Source organism: Syzygium oleosum, unplaced genomic scaffold, assembly GCF_021117445.2.
Source record: "Syzygium oleosum isolate NSW1041296 unplaced genomic scaffold, Sole_v2.1 Sole_v2.27, whole genome shotgun sequence".
Classification (NCBI taxonomy): Eukaryota; Viridiplantae; Streptophyta; class Magnoliopsida; order Myrtales; family Myrtaceae; genus Syzygium; species Syzygium oleosum.
The window spans coordinates 162,162-187,597 of NW_026607511.1; the positions used below are offsets into that span (position 1 = coordinate 162,162).

The 25,436-nt window shown below is 42.4% G+C and overlaps 1 protein-coding gene across 5 annotated transcripts in view; it reads right to left on the reverse strand.

Annotated features, from left to right (window-relative positions):
- Positions 1 to 25,436, reverse strand: part of LOC115665015 (putative receptor-like protein kinase At3g47110) — a 55,861-nt gene that overhangs the window by 2,067 nt on the left and 28,358 nt on the right. For 2 of the 5 annotated variants that reach the window (XM_056303336.1, XM_056303339.1), the window contains exon 2: positions 14,040 to 14,592. The exons of 2 other annotated variants lie outside the window; for them this stretch is intronic. In XM_056303336.1, the coding sequence (XP_056159311.1) occupies positions 14,225 to 14,592 (368 nt within the window). In that variant the 3' untranslated portion in view covers positions 14,040 to 14,224. Of the gene's footprint in view, positions 1 to 241; positions 3,283 to 14,039; positions 14,593 to 25,436 lie in introns of those variants that run through there. One more of the 5 variants, XM_056303341.1, reaches the window with a different exon arrangement.

Consider the following 25,436-nt stretch of genomic DNA (forward strand, 5'->3'; position numbering starts at 1 on the left):
TAATTTCAAATACGATTAGGACATGTTACTATCAATCTTTTTGTACACAAAGATACGTATTTTCTTCTTTTGCCGAAGCAATTGATAGGGGAAATAGGAAATTATGTTTTGAGAAAGAGGTGTCAGAGCGTATGAAGCATAACATAACATCAAGGATCATTGTTTATTCAAACTTTTAACACTCTCATATTACTATCGCAATCAACCGGAAACTAATCAAAAAAATATGACAGAATCATACCAGGAGGCACATAGCCAATGGATCCTCTGACTGCGGTTGAAGTTGAACTACCCTGGTCCTGAACTCCTGTGGCTTCGGTAGACACTGTTGAAATGATCTTTGCAAGCCCGAAATCTCCAACTCGAGCCACCATGTCGTTGTCTAGAAGCACATTACTCGGCTTCAGATCTCCATGGACAATTGCTGGATGACAACCCTTGTGGAGATATTCGATTGCAGTAGCTATGTCGATGGCGATGTTTAACCTCTGCACTAGTCTCAGATTTCTTGATTCTCCATGCTCATCATCTCGTCCTATAGTCCCAGGGTGCAGCCACTCCTCCAAGCTCTCATTAGCCATGAACTCGTATATTAGAGCTTTGAAGTCATTGCCATGAAAGTCCACGCTTGAACAGACACTTAGTATCTTCACTAGGTTTCGGTGTCTAATGGTTCCTAGCGTTTGACATTCGGAGACAAAGCTCTTCGAAGCACCTCTTTGCATTAAATTGAGCACCTTCACTGCCATCATGGCACCGCTGTCAAGAATCCCCTTATAAACTGTGCCGTATCTCCCTTTACCAATCAAATTTGTCTCGGAGAATCTATCTGTAGCTCTTAGGAGTTCTTCATAAGAAATCCTCAAGAATTGGTGCTCAAAGGATAATGACGTCAAGGCATCGGTTCTCGTCTGCTTCTTTTTGCGGTAACAGAAGATAGACAAGAACAACAAAGCTATACATGACAAACTGACAGCTACCACATATATCACTATAGCCTTGGTTGAAGAAGACTTGTTAGAGCTTGGTGATTTACAAAGAGGAAGCTTCAGACCTGGAGCACCTCCACAGAGTTCCCCATTTCCAAAAACCGATACAGCACTTGCATTATGAAAAACTCCACCCTCCGGAACTTGCCCTTCTAGTTCATTGAAGGACATATTCAAGTACTTGAGCATTGAGAGCTCTGCGAGAAAGCTCGGGATTGGACCAGAAAAATTATTATTGGAAAGGTCCAGCTCTTCTAGACCTCGTAGTGGACGTAAAGCTTGGGGGATTTGACCATGAAAAGAGTTGGCTTCTAAGAAAAGCCGTTCCAATCTCAAGCACCCACTGATGGAGGCCGGAATTGAGCCGGTCAATCTGTTGTAAGACAGATCTAATTCGGCGAGATTTATTAAAGAGCCAACTTGCAATGGAATAGATCCACTTAAATTATTATACGCTAAACTGAACGAGATCGACAAGGAAGAAAGCCCCATGATTTCGATCGGAACCGAGCCAATTAGGTTATTGTATGAAAGATCAAGCATGGTTAGTTGCTTGCAGTTGCCGAGACTTTGAGGTAAGTAGCCTTGGAAATTGTTGGAGTAAAGGTCAAGAGTATTTAACGACGTCATGTTACCAATCGAAGATGGTATCTCTCCAGTAAACATGTTTCCAGCCAAAAAAAGTTCCTGCAAGCTGTGAACTGCTCCAATGGAATCGGGAATGCGATCGGTTAGCAAATTATATGATAAACTCAAGGTAGACAAGTTGAAGAGATTTCCGAGGTATGAAGGAATAGTTCCTTGGATAAGATTGTTTGACAGATAAATTCGCTTAATGCTGGTCGAGAGATTGGAGATGGATCTCGGCAACGGTCCGTGAATCAAGTTCGTGTCCACCGCGAGAATTTCTAAGTTGGAACAATTAACTAAAGAAGAAATAAAACTCAAGTCACCCTGCAACTGGTTAAAACTCAACCCGAACTTGTTGAGGCCCTTTAGCCTTCCCAAATTTTTCGGTATTGGCCCATGGAAACCGTTTTTGGAAAGGAAAACTCCCTGAAGGCTGGTGGCATTCGTTAACCATGAAGGAATTGTCCCTGTGAGCAAGTTAGAGGTGGCTGAAAGGTATTTGAGAGAAGGAAGAGCGTTGCCGATTTCGGAGGGCAAGCTTCCCCGCAATCGGTTCTCATCAACAAAAAACTCCTCAAGGCCGGAGATGTTAAAAATCCCCGGTGGAATCTCACTTGTTAGTTCGTTCTTTGATAGTTGAAAAAATTCTAACCTCTTGAGTCTGGATAATTCCTCAGGTATTTCTCCCCGCAATGCATTAGATGCCAAGGAGAGCTGTTGTAGCAGCGAGAGGTTTCCGATCGTAGCAGGGATATGACCTACAAGTCTGTTCTCACTCAAGGCCAATAATTGAAGCCTTGGTAAAGAACCAAGATTGGCATGAATTCCCCCCACAAGTTGGTTATCGATGAGATTTAGGATCTCGAGGTTCAAGCAGTGGGAAAGACTGGAGGGTATCGGCCCGCCAAATGAGTTGTTACTAAGAACGAGATTACGGAGTCGAAGCAAGTTGCCGATTTGTGGTGGGATTTCGCCATGGAAGCTGTTGTTCTGTAAAATCATGATCCTCAGGAAAGAGAGGTTACCTATGTGAGGAGATAGGAAGCCTCCCAAGCCTTGTGATGTCAGGACCAGGGATGTGACCCTCCCAGGATGTCTTTTGCTGCACAAAACACCTCGCCACTCACAATGGTGGGTAGAATCATTCCAAGAGCTCAAGACTCTATATGGGTCTTCGTGTATGGCGTTTCTGAAGGAGGCTAACGCGAGCCGATCTGTTTGGTTTTGCGAGAAAGCGCCGGGGCTTGTGATTGAGATCCAGCACCACAAGAGGGCAGAGTTGAGCATAAGAAACAATAGTTTCCCCATCTTCTCTAGTGACCCATTTCCAGTTTTTGGTGCATTTAACACCTCCGTCCTGTGCACAACAATTCAATTATTGACTAACTCCACTACGGGGAGTTTCGGAAACTCATCCGAACTTTCTCTAGTCCTCTATTTTACGTCCTTTGTGTTGGGGATATGTGTGCGTACTCTACGGTTTCGAAGAATGTGCACTCCTCGCTTTGAATTCCAAGAAACAATACAAATTATAGAGTGCAAATTGTGGCTTCTTTACTTTCTAGGTGGTTGATATAGTGGTACATGGGTCAGATGTCTTTACGAGGTTATGAGTTTATTTCAGGTCATTAACGAATATTGATATTAATATTTCAAACACACTAATACTAATTTATAAATTGTATAATAAATGATGTCGCATATGGTTATTAATTCTTGCATATGGCTTATCGTCCAATTATTTTCTGCGATATGATTTAGTGTCTTGAGATAAATATATTCCAAAACCGAAAGGTCCATATGAAGGACAAATTGGTGCCTCATATTCCTTGAAGTCCATGCAGATGAAGACTGAAGACCAAACAAATTGGTGCCTCATATTCCACGAAGTCCATGGAGACGAAGACTGAAGACCGAACAAATTGGTGCATCATATTCCCTATCCATTACGTGAGGATTGGGAAGCCCATGGAGATGAAGATAGTACTAGCGTCCCCATCAGTTTCGGTTGGTCAAAATTGGCCGGATGGACTGAATTAATACCAGTGTAAAAGTTTTAGGACTGAATTGACAAAATAAAAAGTTTATGACTGAATTACCAAAAATGCAATAGATTTAAGACTTTTTAGACAATATTCCCAGTAGTATATGGGTCAGCTGTCTTTATAAAGTCACGAGTTTATTTCAGATCATAAAAGAATGTTGATATTAACATTTCAAACACACTAAGATTAGTTTATAAAATTGTATGATAAATGATGTGGCGGATGGTTATTAATTATTGCCTATTGGTTATTGTCAGAATTATTTTCTACCATATGATTTAGTGCCTCAAGATAAATATATTACAAAACGGAAAGGTCCATATGAAGGACAAATTGGTGCCTCATATTCCACAAAGTCACATGCAGACGAAGACTGAAGACTGAACAAATTGGTGACTCATGTCCCCATCAATCGCGCGAGGATTGGGAAGTCGACGAAGACGAAGACTGAACATTCCATCTAGCGCGTCATGTAAGCAGACGACGATAGTCCAACCAAAAAGAAGAAAAGAAGAAGAGAGAAGTCTTTTAGTGTCCCGTCAGGCACGTGAGCATTGACAAGTCCATGGAATTTTCAGGCTTGGTAGAGACCGAGATACGAGAAAAATATTGTGTACCGATGCTACCTCCAGTGAGCGACACTTGTCATTTTTGGGCCCACGTGTCGAAAATGTTGAAAGCCTCTCTCTCTCTCCTCCTCGCTTCCCGATTCCACTTGCTCTATGCAGATATGGCCACGGTTCAGGAACCGCCGGTTCCGAACCGGTTCCGGTTCGTGACCATGTATGAATCGGAACCGGAACCACAAGGGGCGGTTCCGGTCGGAACCGGCTATTCTGGGCCGGTTCCGGTTCGGTTCCGGTTTGTAATTTAAAAATTAATAAAATAAATTATAAAATAAAAATTGCAGGCCTGGTCCTCCGTTGGTCGTCGCTCGGGCTTCGTGGCCTTGGCCACGGTGGCGGAGGCGGGGTTCAAGGCGGCGAGGAGATGAAGCGGGAGACGGGGGCGGCGGTGAGGGGGAGAAGGAGGGGGCCGGGAGGGGGACGGGGACGGGGAGGAGGAGCGGGGGTCGGCGTCGGCAGCTGCGGCCATGGGCGGCGGCGGCGGCGGCGGGGGTCGGATCTGGGGAGACGGGGGGCGGGCGGAGGAGAAAGGGGAGGAGGCGCAGGGTAGCGAGGGGGGAGGAGGAGGGGGCGTCGGCGGCTACGGCCATGGGCGGGGGCGATGGCGGCGGGGGTCAGATCTGGGAAGACGGGGGGTGAGCGGAGGAGAAAAGGGGAGGACCGGAGGAGGCGTAGGGGAGAGAGGGGAAGGAGGGATTTGGAGGAGGAGGACTGGAGGTGGGCGTGGGTGGGGGTGGGAACGTGGAGCTGCTGTGCAGCAACAGTTTTTTTTTTTTTTGGAATCGGGCCCGGAACCGCTGGTTTCGGGCCGGTTCCAAAATTATTGGAATCGGAACCGGGCCCGTAGGCCACGGGCTGGTTCCAATTTCGAACCGCGGGCCTGGTTAACGGGCCGGTCCCGGGTTTGACCCGGGCCTGTTCCGGGCTAAAACCGGCCCGTGGCCATGTCTAGCTCCATGCTCTCTTTTTAACTTTCTTTCCTTTGGCATGTGGCCGGTGACGGGCGAGGGTCACTTTCCCGGATTCGGGTCGAGCCCTCGCCAGATCCGGAAGCAGTGGAGGGAGGCGACGACATCGAAGACATAAGGGACCTCGTGAGATTTGCGTGAGGGAGAGAGAGAGAGCAGAGAGCAGAGAGCAGAGTGGAGTGAGAGGGGAGAGAGAGAGGCCTTCAAAATTCCTGACATGTGGACCCAAACTTAACACGTGTCGCTTACATAATGGACTTGTGTAAAAATGAAGTGGCACCACCTGTGTACGCAATATTTTCTCTTGAAATAGAAGTTCAGGCTGAAATTTTTTTCATATAAAAAAAAGATATGTTATTAGATTTTTCACCTCAAATATCACTTTTTTTATATGTTTACTTTTTAACTTATTCATGACTTAGTGTCCAAGAAAAAACTTATTAATGATTTTATTAAGTATTTTTTAGTATAAATAAGGGGGAGCTCAAAATCTCGGCTCGGGCTTATACGGACTTGAAAATTTGGCACATTCGATCTGTGCCGATCCAGACTTTCGGTCTTTCTTGCTCACCCTTAAAACTAAATGTCACGTGGGACAAATTGTTATAACGTGGGAGCCATCTTTTGAACCTTATAAGGGCACAATGCTATGTAATGAGAACCACCTCTCAAACCATGAGCCACCTCTAATATCCTTCAAGTGTGATCGCTCGAGTATATTGGTGGGATCGGCTATATGGTTTGCATCATTGAATATAATCTTTGTAATTTACTATTATTAGTATTTCCCAAGCAGAGGTGGTCAATTACTCGTTGAGTCAATAATTTGCTTACTCAACATTGAGCTGAACTCACTAATAGTGTTTGCAGGCTGAAATTATGATATCTTGAAATTTTGACACCTAATGACATGTCCATATCCATTCAAGACATCATAAGGTTGTGATAATAAGGAATGTTAACGCGACTTGGGATAAGACAGATTGATTTCGTGGTTGCACCATGTAGATCTACTGTTTAGCGAGGAAAGCACCTCGTATTTATGTAAATTATGTAATTGCCCAAGAAATAAAAGTGAATCTGTAAATTGAATAATGATAATAATTTAATATGGTTTCTTTGATTTTAGAAAGTGGCGGACCAAGAGCTATGCGTGAAATTGTGTTAGTCCATTATACCTTGGTTTTAAAGTCTATGGTGGACACTTTGAATAGTTAAGTGGATTTCATGAGTCATTAAGGCGGCTAATATATTTGAGTCTCCGTACTGTGGTGGAGACAAGCAAGACAAGTGAGAGAGAAGAAAAAGGAAAAAGAAATAGAAAGAACTACGAACGGGACGGAGGAAAGAGGGACAAACTGAGAAGAAGAATTTGGGGTCACCATGGTACGAAGCTAAATTTTGTCATGTATATGAAGCAAGTTGATGCTTCTGGTTTGATGAAATTGAAGAATAAAAGGGGTATGAAGAGTTAGTGACGCGCTTGAGGAACTTGCAGGACATTGCGATGTTCGACAGCTACTGAAGCTCAGGTAACCTGCACAGGGGGCCAGTGGGTCAACGTCCATGTCGGTGATCAATGTCGCCGCCGCCGTTCCCGGAGAACAGCTATGGCTCGTCGATGGAGGCGGGTCCATCTTTAGCTCCGCCTGAAAAACCCTAGCGCGCATGGCTATTGGTGATTCGACCGATGGCCCGACGACTACAGGTGAAGTCGATTCTCAAAGCGTCTGAGCTTATTGCGGGTACTGCCATTTATACCTTAAACGAAGGTTTTTGTTTAGAGTGCTGGAAAATTCACTGAAAAATGGGATAATGACACAAAAAGTCATTGAAATTTGACCCAATGTGTAATGTGATCATTGAACTTTAATTTGCTCAATGTAACTCCTGAACTTTAGCCTAATATTTAATGTAGTTTTTGAATTTTTAATTTGTTTAATGTGGTATCTAAACTTTTGGTACATGCTCAATGTAGTCCCTGAACTACATGAAAATGTTCAATGTAGTCCCTGTATTTTACTATTAGGCATTATCATTTTTTCCATTGACAAATTTTGCTCTAAAGCTCATTCTAACACTTAATTGATGACATCGAGCCCACCAGATGGTGCGCCATTTCGTCCAGTAAAAAATTCTAGTAGTGCGGGTTGTTCCTATTTCGACTTCTTCTTCTTCTTCGCTTTCAGTTTTACGAGAAGTCTGCCATGTGGATCGGTATATAAATATTAAAATATAACTTAGCATTGTCCAATTCTTCATTATTAATGATGGAACTTATTCCGTCAATTAAACAAAGTGGTTTTTCTCCATCGTATTCTATCGACTTCATTAAGCAGTGGTGGACTTGTTCAGTCTTTTCCTACCTCGTCAACTACGTGAGCATTAACGAGTCCATAGAAAGTTAGAAACGAAGACTCATCATTCTGTCAACTGCGTAATCAATGCATCTACTCTCCAATTATGCCCAATTGCCACGCTATTTTAGGCTCCGGTAGTTGGCGAAAAATATTTTATAGAAAATATTTTCCATAATTCCCAGTGTTCGGGGGCAGTAAATAAGTAATCAAGAAAAATATTTTCTAGTGAATGAAAAATATTCTTCTAAAACTAGAGAAAATGTTTTCCTTTCTTTCAAGAGAGGAAATCATTTTCCAATCTTTCTCGCTCACCCTTGCGTTGCCCTATTGCCCTCTCGTCGCCCTCACGCCCTATTGCCCTCGCATTGCCCTCACCTCCTCGCATCGCTCTCTTGCCCTGTTGTCCTAGTATTACCCTCACCTCCTCGTGTCACCCTCTCGCCCTTGCCTCCTCTCTTTGTTTTCCCCTCTTCTCACGGATCCTCTCCTCTCTCCAAAGTGCTCTCTCTTTCCCTATATTTTCTCAGGCCTTCTTCGTCTCTTCCCTCATCTCTAGATCGACTCCTTCTCCGTTGTTGGCTCGCGCTTCGTCTGGTCCCTCTTCTCGTCCCACAAAGACGCGATTCCGAGGTAATCACTGTCATTAGCTCTCATTTCTGTAAATCGATCTCGTTGCTCAGTTGCCGATTCAAGGGAAAGTGCGTAAACCAACTCTTCGAATTTAGTCTGATAGCATTGGCGCTATTAGCAGTTGGGTCTTCGTCTATTGTCTGTTCGGGTTGTTGGTCTTCGTCTTGTCGAACATAGTGCAATTCTTTTGTTTTTTGAATGTGGTCTCTTTGTTTATTTTGCATTTCTAGAGTCGCTTGCGCTGTCCCATGCTATTAATCTGAAACGGAGCCTTTTTGGTGTGAGGACTATAACCAGTGTAGGTGGTGGATCACTCGTAGATAAACTAATGGATGTTTCAGGCTAAAGGTTTCAAGGCAGATAAAAGATGCCTCAGTTTCATTTTGCTTGTATAAGCAACGCTGTTTTTGTTAGTGATTGTCAATGAGCTTCATAATATTTACTGCAATGGGGATTTGCGTAGCCAATGTATGTCATTGAAAAACAGCTTGTGCTGTCTTTGAAGCAGCTTGTGCTGTTCCACTCGTTTCTAGCTCTTCTAGTATTGCCCTTCTAGTATTTCACCTAGGGGTGTCAGAACTGAACCGAAAAATCGAACCGATATACGAACCAAACCGAACCGAACTGAAAATTTCATGCATTTCGGTTCGGTTTCGGTTTCAGTTCGGATCATCAAAATTAATCAATTTTTTTTTTCAGTTCGATTTATTTCAGTTCCGTTCGGATCAGTTCGGATCGAACCGAACTGAAATAAACACTCTTCCTCTCGCTGAGACCATCCTCACAGCCCTCCACACTCTTCCTCTTGTCGCCATCCCTGCTCTTCTTCTTCTTCCTCCCCATTGACTCGCTCGAGTCCCAAGCCTTGACCTTGCCATTGCCGCCGCCGCCGCCGCCGCCGCCGAGGCAGTGCAGGTACGGCCTCGCGGGGTCGCCGGAGACGGCGACGCCCGACGAATTAGGCGCCTCGGGCTAGTGGAGGAGCTCGAGGGCCCGGGTCGGGGGGAGCTCGAGGAGCGCCGTGAAGGAACTGGAGCTCTCCGGCGGCGGGGCTATTAGGCGCCAGATGTCCTCTGGGAGGAGCGACTCCAGCGCGGCATCGGCGAATCCGGCTAGGGTTAGAGCTGTCGGCTCCATCGAATTCGGCTTGGGAGCTGATCAAAATCGAGCCACACCCAAGTCAGATTCCAAGTGAATGCGGGCTCAACTCAAGCTAGCCTAAATCGATCGAAACAGAGGCTTCGCTCGAGCGAATTTGCCCGGGTAAACTATGATATTCCAAATTTCGGACCATTTTTGGGATTTATAAAACGTGTAATTCGTCAGTGCGCTTATAATAGAATCTCGTCCGGAACTGATCACTCTTAGGTTATTATTTTTAAATTAGAGATTTCGCTAGAATTGTATTCGATCGAATTTGGCCGTTATTTAGAGCCCAAACTTTGGTGTCGAATTTCTCGGAGTTCCGGGACGAATTTAATTGGATTTTTGACCGGGTGCGGATTTGGACTAGTAGACCTCCCTCGTAGTGTGTTTTGAGTTATTTCTTTTGGCCATTTTTCCTAAATTATTAATTAAGGTTTTTGTGGACCGTTAGATCGTTTTCGAGCTCGAACCGTAACCGTTGGATCGCGACCATCGCGTTTGACTTTGGGTCTCTCTCTCTCCTCCCTTTGCCGCGCCCCTCCCCTACGCGCGCGTCACCTCCCCCCTGCCCGCACGTCCCCTCCCCCCTTGCATGTCAGACCCCATCCCCATGCACTCTCTCTCCTCCTTTCTTTCTTTCTCTTCTTCTTTCTTTCTTTTTCTTCTTCTTCTTCCTTCTCCCTTCCTTGGCCCGACTCCTTCTGCGTCTGCTTCTGTTCCGCCTCTGTCCAGCTCGTCCGGCCGCCGTTCGACCGCCCCTCCGCCTCCGCCCGACGCTGCCCCACCAGCCGCTGACGCCACCGTCCTCCTCGCGCCGTCGTCGCGCCGCCGCGTCGCCCGGCAGCTCCGCCCCGACTCTACCTTCTTCTCCTCCCGGGCGTGCGAGCTCGGCTCGCCGCCACGTCTGCCCAGCCGGCTATCTTGCTCCGCCTCACCGTCCGCCAGCCACCACCCCCGACCGGCTGGTCTCTCCCTCTCCTCCGCGCCCAGCTTGCCGCTCGAGGCCGCCGTCCCGTGCCGTTCACCGCCGCTGCCGCGAGTCGCCGCCGCGTCACCCAGCCGTCCCCGTCGTCACTGCTCGCCGGCCAGCTCGTCCGACCAGCTCGCCGCCGTCACCCCCCTCAGCCCCCACCTCTCTCTCCCTCAGCCCCGATCTCTCTCTCTCTCTCTCTCTCTCTCCCACCATCACCACCCCCGGCTCACCTTTCCCTCCCCTCCAGCTCGTCGCCGCCGCGTCACCATCGCCGTCGCCGCCGCCGGCCAGCTAGCCAGCCCCGACCGGCCAGCCAGCCAGCCCCGCCGGCTAGCCCCGGGCCATGGCTGAGCAGCCCAGGCCAGCCCAAGCCGTGGCCGAGCTCGCCCAGGCCATTGCCCAGCACCTCGCCCGTCCAGCCAAGCGCGTCGCCCGTCCGGCTCGCCCGTGCGCCCCAGGCGCGCCGTTCGGCCACCGCGCCCGTGCGCCAGGCACACCGTTCGGCCACCGTGCCCGTGTTGGCCGGTCAGCGCGCCCGTTTGGCCCGCGCCCGTGCCTAGCCCAGCACTGTTCACCCGGGCCATTTTAGGCCCGAGCCGATTTTTCCCCGGGCCAAAACCTAGTAAGTGACTTCCTGAACCCTACTTAGTATAATGGGTATGTTTAGACTTGTTTAGGATGTAAATTAGTACCGGCTTAGGAATTTAAATTAGGCATGGATTAATTAAATTGATTATGCTCAATTTGTGGATTATTGTGGTGGCAATTGTGTGGCTAATTTAATGATTGATTGAGATGAATAACATGACTGAGTTATCGTGGCGCTTGTTGGTGAAATAAATTAATTGATTGAGCCGACTTGAATGCCGGATTGGTGAGCTTATGACTGAAAATTGGATGTTATGATGTGTGAGAATGATAATGATGTGAGTTTGACGAATGGTGATGTGGGTGTTCGGACTTGATTGGGATGATTGACGATTGAGCTTATTAAGATGTGGTTTGATTATGTGATTGGCATGGAATTGGTGGAATTGTGTGGCGTGTGCGGGCTGAATTGATTTGTGGGTAAAATGTGTACGTTCAAGCGATATTTGGGCTTGTGAATGACATGGATATTGAATGAATGCATTATGCGACGCATGTGCTTGACTGTGGGAGGCAGGATAGACCCGATGCGTGTTTACGCGGGTCATTGGACAAAGCCCGATTTGATCGGAGGGCTGAGCCTGAGGCGTGTTTACGCGGGCTGTAGAAGGTGAGTTAGACTTGAGGCGTAGGTTACGCGGGTCATTGGAAAGAAAGAAATGTCCTGAGGCGTGGTTACGCGGGACTGAGCCCGGATTGATCGGAGGGCTGAGCCTGAGGCGCAGTAGCGCGGGCTGTGAGATTGGGCCTGAGGCGCAGTGGCGCGGGCAGTGAGAATGGACCTGAGGCGCAGTAGCGCGGGTCATGAGAATGGGCCTGAGGCGTGTTTATGCGGGCAGTGTGAAAGAACTTGGGATGTCGTGAGAAAGTTGGCTGGACCATGCATGTTGCATAGTGTTTGATTATGGAGTGAATACCGCCAGGCATGGTATGGGACGTGCTCAAGTGATTTTACCTTATAATCGAAACACGCGCGAGTGTTGTTGTATGATGCATGGGAAATTTCCTTGTATGCTCTGAATATGAATTATGCTGGATGCATTAATGTGATTTGACTATTGTGCAGAGTTGGCGTGTGAATGGAGGCGAGGTATGTATGTTTATGTGAGTTCTAGGATGTCAATTGTTAGATTGCATGTTGAGACTCGTCTGGGTACGCATTGGCCTAGGTGGGGTTCAGGGTGTTGCTTATTGAGACTCGTTCTCACGGTTATTATATAACCATTTTCAGATCTGCGACCGTGATTGATTGGAGACGCCACCAGGGTATCTCGAGGATGGAGGACGGGTCAAGTTACCCCATATTTTTGTGTGCCCCTCTTTTGTATAGCGAAGTAGGATATCCAACCACTGTCCCATTTTGATGTTGTGTATTTGAAATTATTGTTTTGTGCTATCCCTTGTCATTATTTATTGTCTAGGTTATTTAATTTCGCTTCCGCTTGCCTTTATCGTTGGGTGTTTCGTTTGGGTCGGCGACGCGTCTTGGGACGTCGCGTTCAATACGACCGTCGAAAGGGTGTCGCGAGCCCGTTGGGGTTCGGGGCGTGACATAAACGGCGAGGTTGAGAGCCGAAAAAAGGGGCTCGCCGGAAAGTCGAGGTCGCGGCGGTGGAAGGAGGAGGAGGGGCGGAGGAGAGGGGAAATGGCGGTGGGGGTGGGCGGGTGGGTGGTGGCGGCGGAGGTTGTGAGGTGGGTGCTTCAATGGCGGTCGATCTGTATGGTAGTGTTTTCGTTTCTCTGCGTCGTCCGCTCCGAGTCGTCTCTGACCCTGTGTCTTGGGCGAGAGATTACTGCACAGCCATATCGAATAGAATAAAAAAGAAGAAGAAATCGAAAACCAAACCGAACCAAACCGAACCAAATCGGCTTATCGATTCGGTTCCAATTTGGTTCGGTTCCTATTTGGTTCGGTTCAAGGAGGCACCCTTAACGGTTCAGTTCAGTTCGGTTTTTCAAGAAAACCGAACCGAACTGAATCGTTTACACCCCTAAATTTTCACCTGCATTTTGTATGTTATGATCAATATGCTCCAACAGAGATGGATGATAATAAAATCCAAGTGGCGGTAACGGGTGTGGGTGCAGTGTTTATGACAGTTATCACACTAGTTATGGATGATTATAATCATTCTGAGAACCACATAGCGAGACAGCCTCATCTGAACCGAGATTACGAGAGACAGTTGTGTATGAATCGTGTGTTATACAGTGGCGATACTCATTGTATAAATCAAATACGGATGATGTCAAATGCTTTTTTAGAGCTTTGTAAGGTACTCAGTGCAAGTAACTTGTTGCATTCTACGGTAAATGTTTCTATTAGGGAGCAAAGTTCCGGTATTTTACCATATCAAAAGATCGTATCTTTGCAAGAGAAGTTCAAAATCCATAGAGGAAGAGATGCCAAGCAAGTTTGCCTTATGGCCTTAAAAGCAAGTGCATGCTCAGGTGGTGAAGTCTAGAAAATATTTTCCTTGCCAAATGGCGAAAAATATTTTCTTGGTCTTTTTCACATTTTAGCCGAACACTGGAAAATATTGTCATTTTCCTAGAAAATGACTTCTCGGAAAACATTTTCTAGAAATATTATATTTTATGCGAAACGAACGGAGCCTTAATAGCTATTAGATAGCATTTCATAGTTCATACTCATGTCCCCAAGTTTACTTTAAAGATTAGTCGTTCAAGTCCAATTGCTCGAAATAGCGAGGTTGGACTTTGGTGTATAGATTGAGAGTAATGGTGTATTCAGTTTGTGTTTGTTGAAGTAGAAGAAGACTGGGACATATTGATCTGATTGAAGGAAAAAAATTGAAGTCTCACAAGTGAAACGTTGATTGATAGAGTTTATGGATTTTAATGTCTTTAGTGTTTGTAAATTGTATATCATATTCAATATGTAAATCAGATCACTTGTGTTACTATGCATTTGCTATGTGTGATATCGAATATCAGATAAATGCATCGACTATGGATTAATATTTGTGAACAGTAAGAACTAAGTAGGGGTGAGCACATATCGAGAACATCAACTTTCTATGATTTTTAAATATAAGTATTGGTATAATTATTAAAAATATACACAACAGGTATGGGTAGGAAGACTAGCTAGGGAGACATTCATGTCAATTTGCTAGCACCGCCTTCGCACGATAATTTTCTTGCTAGTGAACGAGTTCCAAGATGAAACGAGAAAATTGACTTAGCTACATACTTGTCCCCCTCTGTTTAGTTTCGTAACTCGCCTTGGTTGAGTGTAATTTCATGATCGCCTCAGTCATGTCTATCCGATCCGGCGGTGATTCCATCGAACATGCGACTCCAACTTCGAATATGGATATTATGCAATCTTTGATCTTGATCTCCTGTTGTTGATCACTAGCTTCATTCCAAATCCTTAAGTCTACGATGTCCATCGCTCGATCTGGAAGAGCCATTTGGACAAAGCTATGAAGGTTAAGATGGTGCCCAAAGGCCTCTTCAGTGGGTCTCTTCCCAGTGAACATCTCCAATAATAGAATGCCATAACTGTATGCATCCCCAAGTGTGGAAACCTTATGTCCCATGCCATACTCTGAAAATTTCATCATGACATTAAAGAGGAATGAACAGACACTTTTTCTTGAAGTTAATTGTATAGAAACAATTCCTAAATCACATGGGATTTTGCTTGATGTCTATTTGCAAGAGCTTGCCAAGGACGGTTGTGAGGGCTCGCACCAGTCGCGCCAACATAGAGCGATGGCTCACAAGCCCTCACTCACTTCATGGTCAGGCTCGCCGTGCATGGCAGAGGCCAAGGGATCCTCTGCCGGAGCAAGGTAAAGGGTCCCAAAACCATCTACCTTGTTTGACTTTCGTTTAGTTTATTGGCTATGACTGATGTTTAGCCCGTCACATGCTAAGTGGTAAAAATTGTCACAAAAGTCGAAATGCATCAACAGTAGAGAAATGAGATTTTAGGATTTATAAAGTGCACCAAAGGTCAGTTAACAACATATGAACTCTTCTTTCTCCAAAACTACTAAGTGCACTCGAAGTTGTCACATGTTTGCTAAACAAATTGCCTAAACATCAAGAGTGAGTTAGTCCTTTAGTAGGGTACGGGTGAAAACAGATGAAGAAGAAAATATATGCGGTGAAGGCCTTGGGGGAAATTATTTAGTGAGCTTAGTACATGTATTAACTAAATTTGAACCTCTGATTTTGACTAGAAACACATGGGATCCGCACATCATTTTCCTGATGCGGATTCAGTTTAATTCCTATACCGCAATATTCCTTTTCTGCAGGACAGAAGAGAAGAAAATTCGTAGAAGAACAGGCGAAAAAAGGAACACAAGGGTGGAAAAACAAGAGACTTGGAGTGATTTGTTGACAGTGATGGATTTATACTTGTAAATGCGTAAATTGTTTTAATATGCTCTAAACAAGAAGTTTAGGGAGAGTGAAAGTTGGATAGAGCCCATCGTGTTGTCAACTAGCGTATCCTCCGACGGCTTCTGACTTAAATGTCATGTCACTAACATATTTTTCAATTATTAAATTATACGTCAAGTCAACAGGAAATGACTAGAACAGAGAATCACAAGTTCTCGTCAATTTCTCAGATCGTAATTTACTCTATGATAATATTAGACACAGTTCATTTTCACAGACATGAGATTAAATATGAATTATAGTATCAAAATGTGAATATGAGATGACACAATATGTTTAATCTGTTTATTGACACGGATTCATAAGTTTTGACCAAAAATACATCCAATCATTGATCAAATTTATGATGGTCTATTCTCATCTTAATTACAAATACGATTATGACATGCTACAATTAATCTTTTCTTACACAAAGATATGTATTTTCCTATTCTATTGGAGCTATAAATAGTGGAAAGAGGAAATTGTGTTCTGAGAAAGAGGTGTCGGAGCATAAGAAGCATAACATAACATCGATGATCAATGTTTATGCAAACTTTTAACACTCTCTCTTATTACTATCGCAATCAACCAAAAACTAATCAGGAAAATACGATAGATGCATACCAGGAGGCACGTAACCAATGGATCCTCTCACTGCGGTTGAAGTTGAATTGCCCTGATCCTGAACTCCTGTGGCTTCGACAGACGCTGTTGAAATGATCTTTGCAAGCCCGAAATCTCCAACTCGAGCCACCATGTCGTTATCTAGGAGCACATTACTCGGCTTTAGATCTCCATGGACAATTGCTGAATGACAACCCTTGTGGAGATATTCGATCGCAGTAGCTATGTCGATGGCAATGTTTAACCTCTGCACTAGTCTCAGATTTCTGGATTCTCCATGCTCATCATCTTGTCCTATAGTCCCCGGGTGCAGCCACTCCTCCAAGCTCTCATTAGCCATGAACTCGTATATTAGAGCTTTGAAGTCCTTGCCACGGAAGTCCGCGCCCGAACAGACACTAAGTATCTTCACAAGGTTTCGGTGTCTAATGGTTCCTAGAGTTTGACATTCCAAGGCAAAGCTCCTTGAAGCACCTCTTTGCATTAAATTGAGCACCTTCACTGCCACCATGGCACCGGAGTCCAGAATCCCCTTATAAACCGTGCCGTATCTCCCATTACCAATCAAATTAATCTCAGAGAATCTGTCAGTAGCTCTCAGGAGTTCTTCATAAGAAATCCTCAAGAATTGGTGCTCGAAGGATAATGACGTCGAGGCATTGGTTCTCATCTGCTTCTTTTTGCGGTAACAGAAGATAGACAAGAACAACAAAGCTAAACATAACAAACTAGCAGCTACCCAAGATATCACTATGGGCTTGGTTGTAGAAGACTTGTTAGAGCTTGGCAATTTACAAAGAGGAAGCTTTAGACCTGGAGCACCTCCACAGAGTTCCCTATTTCCAGAAACCGATACAGCACTTGCATTAAGAAAAACTCCACCCTCCGGAACTTGTCCTTCTAGTTCATTGAAGGACAAATTCAAGTACTTGAGCAGCGAGAGCTTTGCGAGAAAGCTCGGTATTGAACCAGAAAAATTATTATTGGAAAGGTCCAGCTCTTCTAGACCCCGTAATGGACGTAAAGCTTGGGGGATTTGACCATGAAAAGAATTAACTTCTAAGTGAAGCCGCTCCAATCTCAAGCACCCACTGATGGAGGCCGGAATTAAGCTGGTCAATCTGTTGTAAGATAGATCTAATATGGCGAGATTTATTAAAGAGCCAACTTGCAATGGAAGAGATCCACCTAAATTATTATGAGCTAAACTGAGGCGGATCGACAAGGAAGAAAGACCCACAATTTCGACTGGAATTGAGCCAATTAGGTTGTTCTTCGAAAGATCGAGCTCGATTAGTTGCTTGCAGTTGCCGAGACTTTGTGGTATGTATCCTTGGAAATTGTTGGAGTAAAGGCGAAGAAGATATAACGATGTCATGTTACCAATCGAAGATGGTATCTCTCCGGTAAACATGTTTCCGGCCAAAGAAAGTTTATGCAAGTTGTGAAGTGCTCCAATGGAATCAGGAACGTGATCGGTTAGAAAATTATGCGACAAATTCAAGTAAGACAAGTTGAAGAGATTTCCGAGGGCTAAAGGAATAGATCCTTGGATCTGATTGATTGACATTGAAATTCGCTTAATGGTGGTGGAGAGATTGGAGATAGATCTCGGCAATGATCCGTGAATCAAGTTTGCGTCCACCTTGAGGACTTCTAAGTTGGAACAATTAGCTAAAGAAGAAATGAAACTCAAATCATCCTTTAATTGGTTGAAACTCAACCCAATTACGTTAAGGCCCTTTAGCCTTCCTAGATTTTTTGGTATTGGCCCATGGAAACTGTTTTTGGAAAGGTGAAGTATCCTAAGACTGGTGGCATTTGTTAACGTTGACGGAATCGTCCCGGTGAACAAGTTATCGCCTGCGCCAAGGAAATAGAGAGAAGGAAGAGTGGTGCCGATGTCAGTGGGAAAGCTTCCCCGCAACCGGTTCCCACTAACAACAAAGACAGAAATGCTGGAGATGTTAAAAATCCCTGGTGGAATCTTGCCAGTTAGTTTGTTCATTGATAGTTGGACCAACTCCAACCTTTCGAGTCTAGACAATTCCTCAGGTATTTCTCCGTGCAATGCATTCATTTCCAGGTAGAGGTATTGTAGCAGTGAGAGGTTTCCGATTGAAGGAGGAATAGGACCTACAAGATTGTTCTTAGACAAGCCCAACAATTTAAGCCTCGGTAAAGAACCAAGATTGGAATGAATTCCTCCCACAAGTCGGTTATGTATGAGATTCAGGATCTCGAGGTTCGAGCAGCGGGAAAGATTGGAGGGTACTGCCCCACCAAATGAGTTGCTACTAAGAATGAGATGACGGAGCCGAAGCAAGTTGCCGATCTGTGGAGGGATTTCGCCACAAAAGCTGTTATTTTGTAAAACTATGACTCTCAGGAAAGAGAGGTTACCTATGTGAGGAGGTAGGAAACCTCCTAAGCCCTGTGATCGCAGGACCAGGGATGTGACCCTCCCAGGATGCCTTTTGCTGCACGAAACACCTTGCCAATCACAATGATAGGTAGAATCATTCCAAGAGCTCAAGACTCTAAATGGGTCGTGTATCGCGTTTCTAAAGCAGGCTAACGCGAGCCGATCTGTTTGGTTTTGCGAGAAAGCGCCAGGGATTGTGATTGAGCTCCACCACCCTAAGAGGGCAGAGTTGAGAATAAGAAACAGTTGTTTCCCCATCTCCTCTAGTGACCCACTTTCAGTTTGAGCTGCATTTAAAACCTCCGTTCGGTGCAATTCAATTATTGACCAACTCCACTATGGGAAGTTCCGTCAACTTTCTCTATCCTAAAGACTGAACACCAAAGACTGAACAAATTACTGTAAAATAATGTGGAAATTAATCGGATCTCGTAATTAAATCAACACAAAATCACCATAGAAATGAACGAGTAGCAATAAAAAATTCCAAAGATTTATGTGGTTCGGTTTGAGAATCGACACTTATTCCACCATAATTCATTGATAATCAGAGAATTACAGAGTTACAATCGCTCATAAGTTCGAGTGTTTTGCACATTTTAATTACACCTAAACGTATAGTGTTTACAAATAAAACAACTCATTTAGATGTAGAACTCAGTTCCCAAAATTCACGCTCTTAGAACTCTTCCGTACAACCAAAGAGAGCGTCACTGTGAGTCCCGTTTGTTTCTTCGCTAAAGAGAAAGAGTCGTCTTGTGCAGGAATATAAAATAGAGATTTCAACGGTACGTCTTCTTCAGGATATTTAGATATGGTCCAAGAATATACGCCTTCAGTGGAGTCTGACTAATATACGGTCAAACTTGGATATTTATCTTCAAACTGAACCAAGCCTTCAATACATATGATGGTTAAGTACCACTGCCCAACAAATCAAAATTCGATACTGATTAAAGGGAGCACCAGATTTTGAGCAAATCCAAATCCTTCAAAATGGAGACATAATTTAACAATTGGTGCCTCATATTTTTCATCAATTACTTAACGATTGGGAAGACAAATGGGATAGGGACATGTATGTTATCCCAATACAAAAGGCATTGAAGCTGCGACAATTACTCAACAGAAAAAAAGAAGAAGAGAAATTGAATAAGCTAACAACACATATAACGATAAAGTTAGAGGAAGACTAATGAAATTCGGGACATGTATGTTATCCTAGTACACATGCCCTTCTCTCTTTCCGTCGTTAAATGAAACCGCTTGGTAGTCTCCAAATACCATTCTCAGGAAAGCTTTCTCATCCATAGGATTTGAGTAACAAATGGAGAGCATACTTGCTGAACTAACTCATCTTGTCCGATCAAAATTGGAATTTTATTCTTCCAATATCACTAGACCTAGAAGAGAAAGATTTATAAGAACATCAGGGAGAACAAAGTAGAAGTTTGGGAATATTTCTCTTCTTCTGACTTTGCCTCTTATTCAAACATCACCTCACCTTATATAGCTGAGGTTAAGGGTTATACAGGCATTTTCATTGCCAGTATGGCCAACAAAGCATATTACAGGCTACAGGGAATATTACAGGACTGACAAAAGTTGAAAAGAGTTGTTACAAACTCAATAATAACCGGTACAAATTCAATAGTACAACAAAGCTTTCAACTTTAAAGTAGCAGTCTAGTGAACTTCGAAAAATTCCTTCATGTATTGATGGATTCATGATCTCGATTGAGATTAGGATCTTTGTCAGGGTTAAAATCCGTCTACCATGTGTATTCAAGATAAAATTCTCCAAAGTCGCATGGGTCTTGGAAAAAATTCCATGCGTTTGGCTAATTCCTTTGTACTCATCTAATGCTTAGTGGATGGTATCTCTAGCAGAATGATAAGCATGGAAATAATTCTATAATATTTCTTCTTGATAAGTACTGGGCCATAAAAACTTCTAAACAGTTTGATTTTCTTCACATAGGATCCTCTTAAATTCTCAGTATTCTCCATGAATTTCTCTAAAGCTTCATCCAAAAGATCTATACAATTTAGCAATGGGATAGATACAATCGATTTGTTTCGACCAAAAAAAAAAAGATACAATTGATTTGTTCTGCTGGTCCTGAGGTGTAAAGTCGCCATTTTCTATTGAAGAAAATAGTTGTATGAACTTCAAGGTTAGGAGCTCTACACTTCAATTCGGTGGAGAATAGGTTTTTCCAATAAGGCAATGTGTGAAATCATTTACGAACTTCTGTAAAATGCTTAAGATAATATTGCTTAAAACCTTCAGTAAGACAGGCGGAAATGATCCTAGAGACAGTGGCTATATGGAATTCAATGGCTATGGTATAGCTGTGAAATAAATACCAATATAACCATTGTAATTCCTCTGGAAAATTGGTGATGCCAAATGTGAAGACATGAATGAACGGATAGTCTAAATGGATCCCAAATGGATTGAGATTTAAACCTCCATATTGTTTGAGTATCTCCAATTGATGATCCCAAATAAGAGGTTTCATATTTTTGAAAAATTGTCCAGAAAGGACAAGCTGAAGTGTTTCATGGGGCATATCTCCTCGGAAGTTTGATGGAGCTGAGGTTGATCCACCAGCAACTTTATGTACATTTCCGATGTGAACATATAAAAGGATGAGAAGACATTGGGTCTTGAAAGAAGCTATGCAAGGACGTTTTTCTCTCCTTTGATGCGTTTGGTTTCAAAAAAGTATTTCGAAATCCATTTTTCCCAACGAAGAAGTAGAGGATGAGGAACTGTTTTGGCTCTAAACTTCATCATTTGGGGAAAGGGCGACATATCCATTTCGACATAAAAATGATATCGAATAAGTTGGAATTCGAATTTCTTAATTCCATATTTGACGGCTAAGATTTCTTTGAATGCTGAATGGGAGAGAAGTTTGGCAGGTGAAAACCGTCCACTCTTATGTTCATATATATATATCGATCGATTTCTTCAAGCAAAATTGCTACCCAATATTTATCACTAACATCAATTTGCAAGAGTTCACTTGCCATCGAAGGAAGATGCTGCAGTTTCTCTTTTAATACCTCGACTGCCCTGGTACGCTATCTTTTCCATGGGGGTGGACTCTTCCTCAAGAGTCTTTGCAAGGGATGCATAAATTTAGAGATTTTTGCAAGGCTAATATGTCCATTGGGCCCACATGATTGTAGTTAAGTTTAGATTTTGTTGGTCCACGTAGATCTATGATAACTAGATTGACACTTAATCTACTTAGCATAAAAAAGTTCAATGAAGTCAATCTCCGAAGGATACATGACGAATCTCCATCTTCACGGGTTTTAGTTTAGTGTGAATGTTAACTCCCATGAAATCGGAGTTGATAAAAGTTAAATAACTATGGGTGAAATAATCAAGATCAAAGTGAAAAAAATATGATTACAATGCGTTTGGTTATAACAAGTTAAAAACCATTGGAATAGCTTCAATGATTGTCGGACAAACTTGAATGGCAGCTCGTAATAATGCTTTAGAGAACTCTTGTGTAGTTTTGAGAAGAAATGATGGTGGAATAGAAAACAAAATTTCCTTCATTTTTTTTCTGTCTGAAAATTTCTTTTAATTGATCTTGCCCCATTTATCACTTTTTCCCTTTTTACAAAGTAATGCTGATTCTACACTTATTTGACAACATGCCGCACACCACATATTGCACCATTTCATTAAGGGATTATGACATAAATGGTCTATGAACTTTGATCTAATTTGCAATTTGATCTATAAACTTTAAATTTGTTCAATGTGGTCCCTTAACTTTAGCCCAATGTACAATGTAGTCCCTGAATTTTAATTTATTTATTGGGGTCCATAGACTTTTGGTACTTGTTCAATTTATATAAAAAATATATAAAAAGTAAAAAATTCAAAAAAATATTTATATGTTATTAAAAATTGTCCACATTAGCACTGGCTGTGCCACGTAAGATGATTAGTGTCTATGGCCGGATGGACTGAATTGCCACAAATGCAAAAGGTTTAAGACTCAATTGATAAAATAAAAAACGTTTAGGACTGAATTGACACAATTGTAATAGATTTAAAACTTTTTCAATAATTTTCCCATACTTTAGTGCCTAGAGTTTAGAACTCTAGTGCTACATGTATTATAGGCATAAAGGCTCAGAAGGTCTTTAATCTATGTAAAATTTTCAATCAAGTCCTTTAACTTTTTTTGTGAAATTGGATCTCCAAACTATATACATAAAACTACAAAATGATTCAAGCCATTCACTTTCATACATATGTTCGACAGATGATGGCCAACTATCTATTAAGCATTCAAAAGTTAAATGAAATCAATCCACGGAGATTACATGACAAATCTCCATCTTCATGAGTTTTAGTTTAATGTGGATGTTAACTCTAGTGAAAATTAAGACCGATATGGGAAAAGTATAATTATCATATGTTTCGATACAACAATTTAAAAATCATTTGAATAAGCTTCAACGATCGTAAGACAAACGTCAATGGCAGTTTGTAATAATGATTGAGGGGACTTTTATGTAATTTGAGAAGAAATGATGGTGCAATAGAAAACTAAATTTCCTTTAATTGATCTTGCCCCCATTATCATTTTCCCAATGACAAACTTAATTGATGACATGGCGCCTACCAGATAGTGTGCCATTTCGTCCAGTAAGAAATTCTGGTCATGCATGTGGTGTTATTCCTGTTTTAACTTCTTCCTTGCTTTTACTTTTACGAGAAAAACAAGAAGGAGAAATGTCAAAGACACTAATTATTGTTATTAATTGTTGAATAAAGTTTATTGTCCACTTGAAGTCAGCTAGGGAAGAAGAAAAAAAAAGAAAGGGAAAAAAATAAAAAAAAAGGAAAAATAAAATAAAAAAATAAAAAAATTCGTATAAATATTTAAATGTTATTAAAATTGTCCACGTCAGTGCTGGTCGTGCCATGTAGGATGGCCAGCGTTCATGTCAGTGATTTTTAGCCAAAATTGGCCGAATAGACTGAACTAGCATAATCACAATAGGTTTATGACTTTTTCAGTAATTTTCCCATACTTTAGTGCCTAGAGTTTAGAACTCCAGTGCTACATGTATTATAGGCATAAAGGCTCAAGAGGTCCTTAATCTATGTAAAATTTTCAATCAAGTCCTTTAACTTTTTTTTGTGAAATTGGATCTCCAAACTGTATACATAAAACTACAAAATGATTCAAGCGATTCACTTTCATACATATGTTCGACAGATGGTGGCCAACTATAAATTAAGCATTCGAAAGTTAAATGAAATAAATCTCCAGAGATTACATGACAAATCTCCATCTTCATGAGTTTTAGTTCAACGCAGATGTTAACTCTGGTAAAAATTAAAACTGAATTTGGAAAAGTGTAATTACAATACGTTTCGGTATGACAATTTAATAATCATTTGAATAAGCTTTAATAATTGTCAGTTCAACGTCAAGTGGCAATTTGTAATAATGATTGAGGGGACTTTTATGTAATTTGAGAAGAAATGATGGTGCAATAGAAAACTAAATTTTTTTTAATTGATCTTGCCCCCGATATCACTTTCCCATTGACAAATTTTATTCTAACGCTAATTCCAACACTTAATTGATGACATGGAGCCTACCAGATAGTGCGCCATTTCGTCCAATAAAAAATTCTAGTAATGCGTGTAGGGTTGTTCCTATCTCAACTCCTCCCTCGTTTTTATTTTTACGAAAAGAACAAGAAGGAGAAAGGTCAAACCCACTAAAACTATTTTATAATTCGGTATAACATGTCATGCGATTTATTGTTATTAATTGTTGAATATGGCTTATTGTCCACTTAAAGTCTGCCATGTGGTTCGGTATAATAATATTAAAAATATAACATAGCATTGTCCAGTTCTTAATTATTAATGATGGAACTTATCCCGTCAATTAACCAAATAATGGAGATGAAGACTGAACATGCTGTCAAATGCGTAATCAATATATCCACTCTCAATTTTAGTATTTCATAGTTCATACTCATGTCCCTCATTTAGTCTAAAGATAAGTGGTTCACAATCATGTGGTTTTGGACGCCACTTACATATTAGCTTAGTCAGGAATGGTTTTTGTAATTAGTGGACACATGGATCACGGCATGCTCTTGATTTACACGTGGCTCATGACTATTTAATGCATCAATCCACCGCTAAAGAGATATATCAGATTCTGTATGAGTCCATTTGGTCGAAAGACATAGAGTTTGATGTATAGTTTGAGAGTAGTGGAGGTTTCAGTCTGTGTTTGTTGAATTAGAAGAAGAGGGACTGAGAGGTATTGATCTGATTCAAGGGAAAAAAAATTTGAAGTCTCACAAGTGAAATGTTGATTGATCGAGTTTATGGATTTTAATGTAAGTCGTTGGCACCCTCTTTAGTATTTGTAAGTCACATATTATGTTATATATATAAACTGGATCCATTATATTAATATGTATTCGTCATATGGGATATTGAATATCACACATATGAATGGTTGATACCTTATGCAGTGCACATGGACTAATAATTGCGTAAGTGAGTGAACTGAGTTGGGGGGAGCACTAGCTGAGTGGCCTAGTCTCAATGCTTATTCAGCTCGGCCCGAATTTCCAAGCGCGATACATGTTGGCCACCTCTTGAACCTCATAGAGGCAAAGCGATACATGGTGTAGTCACCTCTAAAATCCTTGAAGGGCGACCACCTGGGCATATCGGTGGGATTGGGCGTGTGGTATGCATGTTCAAATATCATCCGTGTGATTTAGTGTTATTAGCATTTCCGATTGCTAGAAGAGGTGGTCAATTATTTCCTCAGTCGCGGTTGCACCATGTAGATATAAAGTTTAGCGTACATTTGGAAAGCGCGTCATATTTACGTTAGTTATGTAATGCCCAAAAGATAAAAAAA